The 13,408-nt window shown below is 44.0% G+C and overlaps 1 protein-coding gene across 2 annotated transcripts in view; it reads right to left on the bottom strand.

Moving 5' to 3' along the window:
* The window catches only part of LOC115202462 (transmembrane protein 104), a 76,611-nt gene that overhangs the window by 47,167 nt on the left and 16,036 nt on the right, over positions 1 to 13,408 (bottom strand). For both annotated transcript variants that reach the window (XM_029766628.1, XM_029766624.1), the window contains exons 7-8: positions 9,147 to 9,246; positions 7,295 to 7,391 (exon numbers count right to left, since the gene is read on the bottom strand). In XM_029766628.1, coding sequence (XP_029622488.1) covers positions 7,295 to 7,391; positions 9,147 to 9,246 — 197 coding nt within the window. The remainder of the gene's footprint in view (positions 1 to 7,294; positions 7,392 to 9,146; positions 9,247 to 13,408) is intronic.

Genomic DNA, 13,408 nt, shown 5'->3' with positions numbered 1-13,408 from the left:
TTTCATATTTCTTCTGTCAGAAACATTTCAATTTAGCCCTATCCATATAGGCCAATTCCTACAAGTGTAAAAGAGTTAAGAGGTATTGCAGATCGTGGAGAAAATGGCTGCTATGCTCCACAGCATGATACATACTGTTTTGTGTGGACACCATTGATCTAATCAAAGGTCAGAGCGACCCAAACAGGTCACCCACTGTGCAGCTTGTATGCTGTTATTAGTCCGTCTTGCTATGACAAAAGCCTGTGTGTTTACAATCAATGTCGTCTGTGCTCCGTCTGAAATGGGACTAAAGAATGTGAAAGGAACTGACATACAGTACAGCCCAGCACGAGCTGTGTGAAAAGCTTGACGTCCATTGAAGGTTTCCAGAATGACAAAACCTTTGATCACCTGGAAAACCTTTTTCATTTCAGTCACAAAGTCACTGAATGAACTGATATGACTTTTAGTTTCAAAAGAACTCGCAGAGCTGGCCATTGACGATAAGTCAACCTGACAAATAGTCCAGACACCTCAGGTTAGGGTGTGAGGCTAACCTCCAGAATTGTGAATTCCATTCCGTGCAATCCAGTGAATATTGTTATTGAGTTTCACTCATATCCTCTGCATGCATGTATGTATGAGGTGCAAAGTTCATACTATGTGTAGGCACTACCTCTCAATCCTAGAGAGAGTGGTTTGACAGGCTTAGTGATGGGGGGGGATCGATACAGTTACATATCGGAACATTATTTTTGGACAATTTTATATTGATACTTTGACTTCAAGTATCGATGTGTAAAAAAATGTATTTAATACATACATACATACATACATACATACATACATACATACATACATACATACATACATACATACATACAGTTGAAGTCAGAAGTTCACAGTCAGAAGTTGGAGTCATTAAAACTCGTTTTTCAACCACTCCACAAATGTCTTGTTCACAAACTATAGTTTTGGCAAGTCGGTTAGGACATCTACTTTGTGCATGACACAAGTCATTTTTCCAACAATTGTTTACAGACAGATTATTTCACTTAATCACAATTCCAGTGGGTCAGAAGTTTACATACACTAAGTTGACTGTGCCTTTAAACAGCTTGGAAAATTCCAGAAAATTATGTCATGACTTTAGAAGCTTCTGATAGGCTAATTGACATAATTTGAGTCAATCGGAGGTGTACCTGTGGATGTATTTCAAGACCTACCTTCAAACTCAGTGCCTCTTTGCTTGACATCATGGGAAAATCTAAAGAAATCAGCCAAGACCTAAAAATAAATTGTTGACCTCTACAAGTCTGGTTCATCCTTGGGAGCAATTTCCAAACGCCTGAAGGTACCACATTCATCTGTACAAACAACAGTACGCAAGTATAAACACAATGTGAACATGGAGCCGTCATAACGCTCAGGAAGGAGACTTGTTCTGTCTCCTAGAGATGAACGTACTTTGGTGCGAAAAGTGCAAATCAATCCCAGAACAACAGCGGAGGATCTTGTGAAGATGCTAGAGGAAACCGGTACAAAAGTATCTACCGTAATTTCCAGACTATGAAGCGCACCTGAATATAAGCCGCACCCACTGAATTTAAAAATAAAATATTATTTTGAACATAAATAAGCCGCACATGTCTATAAGCCGCAGGTGCCTACCGGTACATTGAAACAAATGAACTTTACACAGGCTTTAACGAAACACGGCTTGTAACAAAAAATAAAAAATTTGCAGTAAGCTTCAGTTGTCTTTTTGCCAATTCCTCACGCTGCTGTTTCCAACGTCTTATCATCGACTCATTAAGACCAAGCTCCCGTGCAGCAGCTCTATTTCCTTTTCCAACAGCCAGATCAATCGCCTTCAACTTGAAAGCTGCATCATATGCATTTCTCCGTGTCTTTGCCATGATGAGGGTGACAAAATGACTACCGTAATCAGAATGATGGGAAGTTTGAGAGCGCTCAATTTAATCTAAACAGTAAACAAAAAAGTTGTTTGACCTTAACCCGTTCGGCAATTTCATTGGTCTAATGAAAGCTTCATGCCGGCAAAAAAACTGAGCACGTCACAGAATGTTTTTTTTTTAGAAAAAAAATTGAAAGCGGGAAAAATCCCTATATTAGCCGCGTCATTGTTTAAGCCGCGGGGTTCAAAGCGTGGGGAAAAAAGTTGCGGCTTATAGTCCGGAATTTACGGTATATCCACAGTAAAACGAGTCCTATATCAACATAACCTGAAAGGCCACTCAGGAAGGAAGAAGATACTGCTCCAAAACCGCCATAAAAAAAATTAAAAAAAACAGACCACGTTTTGCAACTGCACATGGGGACAAAGATCGTACTTTTTGGAGAAATGTCCTCTGGTCTGATGAAACAAAAATGGAACTGTTTGGCCATAATGACCATCATTATGTTTGGAGGAAAAAGAGGGACGCTTGCAAGCCGAAGAACACCATCCCAACCGTGAACACGGGGGTGGCAGTGTCATGTGGGGGTGCTTTGCTGCAGGAGGGACTGGTGCACTTCACAAAATAGATGGCATCATGAGGATGGAAAATAACGTGGATATATTGAAGCAACATCTCAAGACATTAGTCAGGAAGTTAAAGCTTGGTCGCAAATGGGTCTTCCAAATGGACAATGACCCCAAGCACACTTCCAAAGTTGTGGCAAAATGGCTTAAGGACAACAAAGTCAAGGTATTGGAGTGGCCATCACAAAGCCCTGACCTCAATCCTATAGAAGATTTGTGGGCCGAACTGAAAAGCATGTGCGAGCAAGGAGACCCACAAACCTGACTCAGTCACACCAGCTCTGTCAGGAGGAATGGGTCAAAATTCACCCAACTTATTGTGGGAAACTTGTGGAAGGCTACCCGAAACGTTTGACCCAAGTTTAAATTGTTTAAGGCAATGCTACCAAATACTAATTGAGTGTATGCAAACTTCTGACCCACTGGGAATGTGATGAAAGAAATACAAGCTGAAATAAAATCACTCTACTATTATTCTGACATTTCACATTCTTAAAATAAAAGTGGTGATCCTAACTGACCTAAAACAGGGAATTTTTACTAGGATTAAATGTCAGGAATTGTGAAAAACTGAGTTTAAATGTATTTGGCTAAGGTGTATGTAAACTTCCGACTTCAACTGTGTGTGTGAGATTATATATATATATATATACATATACACACACACACACACACACACACTTTTTGTTGTTGCTTGGTAGCATTAGCTAGAGCAAGTCGGCTGTACCGAGTCAAAACTCCAGTATTTTTCATCCTACAGCTTGTTCTCCATCTTTTTAAAATAGTGAGCCAACTTGTTTTCAGCACTTATTTCCATGACTGATCAAAACTCATTTTCTCATGCTCTCGTCTCTCTGCAGCATTATCGAATTGAAATACATATAGAATCACAATACATATCATATTGGCACCTAAGTATCGTGATAACACCTTGAGGTCCCTGGAAATTCCCAGCCCTAGACAGGCTGTGAAGACGGTAGCTTCTTCACAATTGTTCAGATAAGCTGAAGAAATCTATTGACAGCGGTTATCAAAATAGTCCCTCCTATATAATAGACGATCCTTGATTTGGTCAGTGTTTTTCTCACCTCTCTCCCCTTCTCTGTGCTGATCCCCAGAGCCTTGTGGGTCTGCTAGTAGAGCAGAACTACTTTTCTGAACTGGGACAGCTGTTCTGTCACATACTAAAAATAACCCACAATCTGTTGTCCAAGCACAACAAACACTGCTGCAACCACCGTGGGGCAACTGTCTGAGGAAAAATGACAAATTAAGTGAGAGATCTACAAGCATAATGTGAGGTACACTATATACACACAGACACACACAAAAGTATGTGGACACCCCTTCAAATTAGTCGATTGGGCTATTTCAACCACACCTGTTGCTGACAGGTGTATAAAATCGAGCACACAGCCATGCAACATCCATGGACATACATTGGCAGTAAAATGGCCCGTACTCAAGAGTTAAGTGACTTTCAACGTGGCACCGTCATAGGATGCCACCTTTCCAACAAATCAGTACGTCAAAATTCTGCCCTGTTAGTGCTGCCCTGGTCAACTGTAAGTGCTATTATTGTGGAGTGGAAACGTCTAGGAGCAACAATGACTCAGCCGCAAAGTGGTAGGCCACACAAGCTCACAGAACGGGACCACCGAGTGCAGAAGTGTGCAGACCATGATTTTGGAATGAGATGTTCGACGAGCAGGTGTCCACAGTTTTGGTCATGTAAGGGAAATGGGGATACCTAGTCAGTTGTACAACTGAATGCCTTCAACTGAAATGTGTCTTGTATCTTGTTCTGATAAAGGGACTGGGACATTCAAATCGACCAATGAGATCTAGAATAAGACTAGCTTGTGGCTCAGTTGATGACGATTAGAACGGTCTGGCCGGGCAGACCCCTGATATGTGGGTGGCATCTATAAAAACTGGTCTGATGAGGAGGCCGGTGGCCCGAAACATGCAACGCCCAGGGTTGTGACTTTCAGACCAACACAGTACAGGGCAGGTGAAAAAAAGCTCTTAAGCCTGTCTGTATGGACAACAGTCCATTCTTGAGGGTGCAGAGGGTAGAAGGCCCCCTGGAGGAACCACTCCATCAACCCTACTTCTGTCTGTTTGTGACATTAGCCTGAGTTCTCTATATCATGCTCTCTCCTTCTCTTTCACTCTCTCTCAAACAGCCACCCACACGGGGATTACAGCTGTGCGCCGTTATGCTGTAATCGGGCTGCCCTTTAATCTTTCATTGCTTCTGTTTCTAAACCCTAATAACGCTGTGGCTGGACTAATGTGTCCGACATCAATCCCACTCCCCCTGTGGCAGCCAGTGGTTACCTGTAATCTTGATCCAAACATTGATCCAAACATTTCAAACTTTCCTAATACAACTTTAGGTATTTTTTTACGTAAATAATCGATCAAATTTAAGACGGGATAAACTGTGTTCAATACAGGACGAAAACAATGTGGAGCGAGCTTTCAGGTCATGCGCCCCAACCACAACAGTACACTAGGCTCGACCCTCGTTCTGAATAGCCATACTTCTTCATTACTCAAAAGAAAAACATCAACCAATTTCTAAAGACTGTTGACATCCAGTGGAAGCGATAGGAACTGCAAGCAAGTGCCTTAGAAATCTAGATCCACATAGAAAAGCCATTGAAAAAACACTGTCAACTCAAAAAACAAAATACTGGATGGTTTGTCCTCGGGGTTTCGCCTGCCAAATAAGTTCTATTATAGTCACAGACATAATTTTAACAGTTTTAGAAGCTTTAGAGTGTTTTCTATCCAAATCTACCAATTATATGCATATACTAGCTTCTGGGCCTGAGTAGCAGGCAGTTTACTTTGGGCACACTTTTCATCCGGACGTGAAAATACCGCCCCCTAGCCTGAAGAGGTTTTAACTGACAATCTGTTGCCAGGAGAGACTACTCAATTTTGAGGTTGAGAAGATGTGATGGTGAGGAGAGAAATGTGGTTGATGAGGACAGGAGAGAAGGGCCATTAACAGATAGAATGACCACTGAAACACAGAGAACCTCCTGAACATAGTTCAAAGACCAGCTTTGAGAAATTCCATTGGTATACAACAACTGAGCAGCAACTAACGCTAACATATTGAACGCAGTGTGTTTGCTAATGCCTACACCCTCTTAGAGGCTCAAAACTAAGTCAAACTAATTGCATAACCAAAACAAAAAAGTAATTAGGAATTGTAATTATGGTTCTTTTTGTAATGCCTTTTTCATGCACTCAAAGAATGGGACGGCATAATATATGAATGAATAGGCTCATTTGAATTCTTTAGCTAAACCAAAACAATTAAGCATTTCCCAATGCCGTATTGTCAGCCTTTCTGACAACTGTTCCAATGTTTTCCAAAGTCTGATTAAGCATATTACAATAGGAGTCAATACTAAAGCACCCTCTGACTCACTCAGTTCATAAAGAGACTTTGCAGTAGGGTGATAAAGCAGGTCACTTAGTTTGGAGCTTGAAGCCTTCCAGTGAAATGATATGGACGTTGTAAAGAAAAAGGAAAATACTGGGCTGCATAATGACTCCAGATGGCAAAGACTCTAGATGTTGTGGACATTGTGCCTAGATAGACTCATCATTAGGACGAAGGGCACCTTGGTCTTTGGGGTGGGGCAGAGACGTGTCAGAGGGCATAAGCAGGCATAGCATAGGTGGGAGAGGAGAGGTATTTCCATTGGGCAGGACAGAGCGGTGTATGGAGAGCAGCTGGGCTTAAAAGGAATAGTCAATCAATTATTTAAAGTGATCATGGGGAGTGGTGGGCAGTGGCTAAGGGGCCAGAGCGTTTGACCCAGGCACATCAAAGACAAAGGGGGGTTGAGGAGCAGGAAGACACTCCACTCCCTGTGTGCTAACAGAAGCTGATGAATGTTTTATCAAAGCCCAATTATTTATTTAAGGACGAGTCCAGCACGGGATGAAAACTAATAAGGTTTCATGGAGAAGAAAATGGGAGAAAATACAACTAAGCCAATAGAAGTCCAAATGCCTGTAAGCAGGAGAGACCAAAACTAATAACAGGAGACAACTTCTTCAAGAAACACCAGAGAACAGTTGACTTTGTCAGATAGTCAATTTTTTGAAACATATTATCAAGCAGACATCATCTCAACATCTACTATAATAAGAAGCAATCAGTTAGATAAATTACCACGGAGGTGGAAATGTCCCTTTCCCTAAAAAGGAAACTTTGTGAAACTGCAAGGTAAACAAAAAATACAGGAGGAGATTATAAATCAGCATAATTTCAATTCGTTGACATGATGTAAGAGGCTTATCCCAGACGAGATAAAAAACAACAATGCATTTATTGGAGAATTGTTTGGGTATGCTCGTTCTGTTGAAAATGAGTGAGGGTGGAGGGAGAACAGTGGAGGGGGGAAATAATACAGGAGGAGATCAGCACATCTATCACTGTCGGCCGGCAAAGTTAAAGCAAAAGTGGAAATCGCAGGAGTTTCGCTCTCTTAAGACTTCAAGGGCACACACACTTGCTCAGGGCTGCGGGAGGGGAGGCGTGAGAGGGAGACCGAACTGGAAGGGGCTCTCTGGGCTGAGGCTGACACAAACACCGACAGGGGTTGGCACATTGGGGCTCAGTCACGATGGCAGGGGCTGACAGAGAGAGGTGTGGTACATCATGTGTCCTCCAGGGGCCTTTGGGACGGGGGTAGAAGGACAGGGGTGAGAAACAGGGGTGTAGTATGTACTCACCAGAAACACCTTGTAGGCGTCTTTCCTGGTGACAGGCCCCCAGCACAAGTCGGTGTCGTCGTATTTCACACCGCCAGCACTGCATGAGTGGTTACCACTACAGAGAGAACAGACAGACTGGTGATCATTACAGATCCCTTCATGATCAGATCAAATCAGTCCAAGAATAACATACGACAGGAAAGACTAGTTTACAATATTGCAAAAGAACATGAAACAATGATAAAAGATTAAATATGACAGGGCAGAATTACTAAAACTTTGCAGACTTGTCAGTTCCTACTACCTCAGAGCGGTTAGATTATCAGTGAGGCCAGTTCCTACTACCTCGGAGTGGTTAGATTATCAGTGAGGCCAGTTCCTACTACCTCGGAGCGGTTAGATTATCAGTGAGGCCAGTTCCTACTACCTCGGAGCGGTTAGATTATCAGTGAGGCCAGTTCCTACTACCTCGGAGTGGTTAGATTATCAGTGAGCCCAGTTCCTACTACCTCGGAGCGGTTAGATTATCAGTGAGGCCAGTTCCTACTACCTCGGAGCGGTTAGATTATCAGTGAGGCCAGTTCCTACTACCTCGGAGTGGTTAGATTATCAGTGAGGCCAGTTCCTACTACCTCGGAGCGGTTAGAATATCAGTAAGAAAAGTATCAGTAAAAGTTATATCACTGCACAAGACTTTACTGAGTTGAAGTGATAATCCAGTCTTCCTGGTGGAAAATTACACATTGTCATTCTGAGGCAATCACAAAACTCTTTCAGTACTGCCAACAAGGTGCGGCAGACTGAGCATCAATTATGGGACATAATCATTAGAATCTGCCTCTGCCACCGAGAAGTCTGCTGTGGCAAGGCTTTACAAAGAGATACTGCTCTGCGATCTCAATCTCCTGGCTCTCCTCAGTGGCAGAGCCAGTCGAGCGGGGAGCTCCGGTCTGTGCCATAGGGTAATTCCTTTTTAAGTGTCTGTTCCGCCTCACATTTTAGCTAGAAAGTTACCACGGGTCTTTATCGACCCCGCTGAGTCAGAGGGACAAACGTATATTTTTTATGCTATTAGGTTGGTATGTTAATAGAACTTCCTCTGATGTGGTAAGTGGTTAAATTGTAATCTTGAATTGAAATGTATTCACTCACCTTCACCTTTAAAAGCTAAGTATCTCTATACATTTTTAAGGATCTCATCCTCACCACATTATGTTCATAAGAAACCCCTATATGGCACTCCCAGATCTCACTGAACCCTTAAAAAGTCACTGATAATCTAACGTCATTTGGACAAAATGGGAGAGCGCTTAAGTTTTTGGCGCGGGGTTCTTTGGTTGAAATTGTACTTTTTGGTACACCATGAGAAAGTCAATCATCTTTCTGTCATAAAGTTACACCAAATTGAATTGTGATCCTGACGGTTAAGGTGGTCTCACCAGGACAATAGTTTCTCTAGAGAAGAGCCACCCTTAGATCTGCAGGCCAAGTCATACCGTCTGAGACTGGAACAATATGGAATATGTGATGTCACCCAGCCCACCGGGCCAGTGGAGGGGACTTAAAAACCTGTCTGGGAGCCAGTCAACAAAAAGTAAATGCCAAGAGCACTGGTGGGAGGTCAGGAAGGCTAAAGGCCCCCTCATCAGAAAGTTTTACTGAGACAGAAGGTCAGGGAACAGCCAAAGTGCGGAAACAAAAACATAACTGAGAGAAAGGGATATGCTTTGTCCTGCCAAAAGTAAATGCTCCAAGTACTTGGGAAAGTCAGCTGCACCCACAGTAGTCATAAAGTTGCTTGAAATCATACCCCCAAATAAGAAACCCATGAATGTAATGAATCAGCAGCAAGCTGGCTGGCTGGTCTTACCAGGCTACTTCCATTAGTGATATGGGTACAGCAGCAGCATAGATGGCCAGGTCTCCATACAGGTAGACTACCATGCAGATGTAGAACATGTTGACACCAACTGAAAAACAAAACCAAAGGGTTAAGACATGAGCAGATTATACCTGGATCTATACATAAAATGTCATACATTGTATATTTCTAGTGTATATGACTGTGTTATCAATTCCTCATATCTCCGAGAGAATCTGCCTACACACATGCAGGGATAGCTTAGCTAACACATTCCTCATCTTTAACAGCCGTCAGATGCCTGATTATGAAACATGGTCAATGCAACTTGTGTCAAACTTCAACAGCTGAACGTGCAGTCTCCATCAGAGGCAATCTCCTCCATCTCTACACCTCCACTCCTCCATCAATCCCCTGCTTCTCCCTCCGGGATGGCAGCCACAACTGCAGCAGCACATTTCTCGGCTCCTCCGGAAGAATATTAATCACACTAATTAAGAAAGTAATCACTTCATGATGAAAATTCTCCTCATTACCTCCCCCACACCCACCTCACACTACTAGCCCATCCAAGCTGGCGCAACGAGCGGAGATTGAGAGCTTTCAACAACGGGAGACCGATAGCCATGGTGTGCCAGGCATCCATCATACACTGGAGTTCTCATGTGGGAGGCTCCTGTGTCCTACTGGCCCTGGCAGCCAATTCATTACTGACAGGGAAATTAGAGTGTGGAGTCCATTAAAAATCAATAAAAGGGAGGGGTTTATAGTTTTACAGGGCTAAATTGAATTAATCTGATCTGAGAGTAAAGGGACGAATGGCAACCTTCTGCTGCCCATCACACAGCCGAGCTGAGGGAAACAAGAAAAGGGACATGGAAGAGGACTAGCTGGTCCAACAGCCAGATAAGCCCATGTAGTTGTAAAACAGTTATCACCTGTTTTATGACAGGGTTGGATGGACACTTACAGTAGACTGCATGATGATATGAAGCTATATTACAGCTGCTACAGTAAGTTGCTGCAGCCCTGTTTGAGTTAGATGGAGAGTCTAACAGCAGGTAAATTCTGTGGGAAAGGGCGATGACAGCCAACATTTACCTAGCTAGCACCACCACTCATCTTACCTCCATTGAGGATAATGTGGTGCTAAAGTACTGTGGGAGAGGGAACCAAAGGGCACTTTGGTAGCCAGGTTGTGTTTATTCTCTTCCAGGACCATCTGATCACATCATTGTGCAATGGTGCACTGAGGTCATAAAACACAGGCTGGGGAAAATAAACATTGATAACTCAAGAAGACGCCAGTGTGTGTGATTACACTATACTGTACCTATCAGTATTGATCTGCACACTGATTACAGTATGAAAGTATCTCACAGGTTGGTGGGGGGGGACTCGATTCTCTCTGCATCAATTCTACACATTCCATTTTCACCTCTCCGACAACCCCACGTTCAGAGGTTAGCACTGTACAGTACTCTCTACCATTCCTGCATGTCTCCATCTGGCCCTATGGAAAGGAAGCCTGTTAGAGCTTTTGCCTCAGATAGGGGGAATCAGGGCTGCCTGTGCTGCCCCTGTCAGTGAGCGATAGCTAGGTGAGAACCCAGCATGACCAAGAGGATGCTGCCCTGCCAGGCTCTGTCATTAATACCTCCCCATTACCCACGGCCAGAGGCTCACACGCTTCTGCTGCAAATGACTCTTCACCTAGGAGCTCCCCACTCAGTCCCCTAGCGGCACGGACACACGTCACTATCCATCACCCTACTGTTGCAGACTGACAGAGGCCCTGATAGCCTCTCTAGCTGGGTCTGGAGGAGGAAGGAGTGGTTCCCAGAAGAAGAGGTACGTTAGGAAGTTGCTTCCTTCCAACATCCACAGCCATTTTGTTGAATGCCAACCACGCTGGAAGCCACAGCTGTACTGGTCTCCGCTCTACTATCGTGGAGCTTCATCAGGCAGGAATGTGAATGCGAGAGCCTGACAACTAAAGGTGGTTTGTTGGATGCAACAGAAATTACTTTCCTTAGGTTTGATTTTGAAACCCCAATGGGCTTTTATTGAGTGAGATGTATTCTTTGTGCTAAAACTTGGGATATTGATCTGGATCTTGGGATAATCAGAGTTGAGCAGTAATAGCAGCAGGCCCTCTGAAAAGGAAAGCACATCCTTTATGTTCATATACAATAGAGAATTGAAAAATATTTTAGTTGAGGCTTATGTAATTGGGGTGGTGAGAGGGGGGGAAATGGCGGACATAAACATGTCCATTTATCTTCTTAGTGGCAGCGCTGCTCCCCATTTTCCTTTTGTCAGTGCCCCTCATAGCATACAAGTATGACATTTAAGAAAAGTCATTCAAGTATAAAAAAAAATGTATGCATCGGTGTTAGGTACTCATTAAAGCTGGGGTCTGTAATAAAGGAGACTGGCTTAGTATTCCTCTCCATGGTCTCTATAAGTCAAGGGTATAGGGTGGTGCATGTTATAGAGCCTGTACCTTCTCCCTCTGTTTGCCATATCCCCATACATCATCCATATCCCCATACATCACTTCTACTGCCTTTTCTACCTAGAGGGACGGTGGGCTGTGATGGGCACAGGAGCACACAGACCAGCCTCTGTTGTTCACCCCCCTTTGTGATATTAGCCAAAGTCGTCTTCTAATCAACTTGCAAATTGTGGATGGGGAAGGTTACAGTAACACTACACGCACTCTCCTCACTGCTCCGCAGATAAACCAGCCCCCATCAAAATTCCTGTCGGTACCGGCGGGGCCGATACCCATGGCCTTATTCCAAGCTTGCTCTGCTGCTATGACAATTTTGGCTCAGGAGGAAGTCGAATGCCCTTTCATAGTGATTATTTTTCAATTACATGAAATGGGAAAAAAAAAAAAAAAAGGATTCCCCCACACATCCACACCGAATCTGCATCTGCGCATCAAGTGAAAAAGTGCCTTTCCTGCCAGTGGTGCCCAGTGCGGTCGAACAGTCCCATCAATAACCAGAACCAGCCCGAGGTAGTAAGGACTCAAGTGGCCAGCTGATAGGCTCTGTGAGCTGCCCTTCCCCACCGCAGGCCTCAGCCCTTCACTCACACAACCAAGCCCATTAACTCCAACAACACATTCAATAACACTCCACTAACCAATCCCTCAACAAAAAAACAAGAGATTTTGTTTTAATGCCCGACAGCTTTACCACACCAGTAAAACTCCCTGATCAGACATACCACTAATCTTATACTACCTCCCAGCACTAATTACACAAAGAAGAGTTCATATCAGCGGAGATCTGGGTAGAGAGACAAACAAGACTTCCATTATGCTGGAGCGCCATTGAGCGGAGACAAAGAGCTGCATCTCTCACTCCTCTCTCTGGGCCCAGTGCCCATCTAATTCATTTCTGATTAGAGTCACTGGGCAGCACTCCCACATCACACAGAGAGAAAAAGGGGACTCTTATCTCTGCCACCGATCGATACGTCCTCGTGGCGCCTCACCCTCACCTGCATCCGAGGACAACACCACACCAGACACACTCCACACACACAGGGAGAGGTCATCACCAAAGAGTGTTTTAACACATCAACTTTAATAGGGCTGAGAGAAATAGGAAAGAAGAGACTGCAGCCGGAGTGTTCCACAAGGGAACAACACGCTGCTTCTCAAACAGCATGTTGCATGCCTGCCTGGCTTTGTGTGAGTTAGTGAATCATTTTCTGTGTGAGTGTGCCAAGTGCACCACCTAGTGGCCAGAGCCGGATCACAACACAGGAAGAGATCTGCACACAGATGACATTGTCAGAGTGGAGCAGAACGGTTTGACCTTTTTATCATCAGAGATGACAAAAGCGATGCTGTTGAAGTATTGGCGCTGCAGGTACGTATGCTGCAGACTGTTGAGTCACCTATCTGGTTAATACTACTTGAGAAACAGCCCGACCTGCCAGCAGAGGAGGAGAGGGTGGGGAGGGGGTAGTGAGCGGGCCCAGCACACTGAGGAGTGTCTACTCTGACGTAGGTGAGTAATGTAAATCAGCAAGGTTGTTCTGTTTCAAGGTGAACATGATTCTGCTTTCAATTAGCTCATCACTCAGGCTGCTGAAGCTTTAACATGTTCACCGCCGCTGGTGCAGCCTGCAGGAGGCCCACACACACCGCGGTGGAGACTAAAACAGCAGCAGTGTGATGGCCTGGGAAATACAACCATTTAGCCATATACACTGAGGGTACCAAACATTAGGAACACCTGCTGTTTCCA

The sequence above is a fragment of the Salmo trutta genome, chromosome 1, assembly GCF_901001165.1.
Source record: "Salmo trutta chromosome 1, fSalTru1.1, whole genome shotgun sequence".
NCBI lineage: Eukaryota > Metazoa > Chordata > Actinopteri > Salmoniformes > Salmonidae > Salmo > Salmo trutta.
This window is presented reverse-complemented; position numbering and strand designations above follow the sequence as displayed.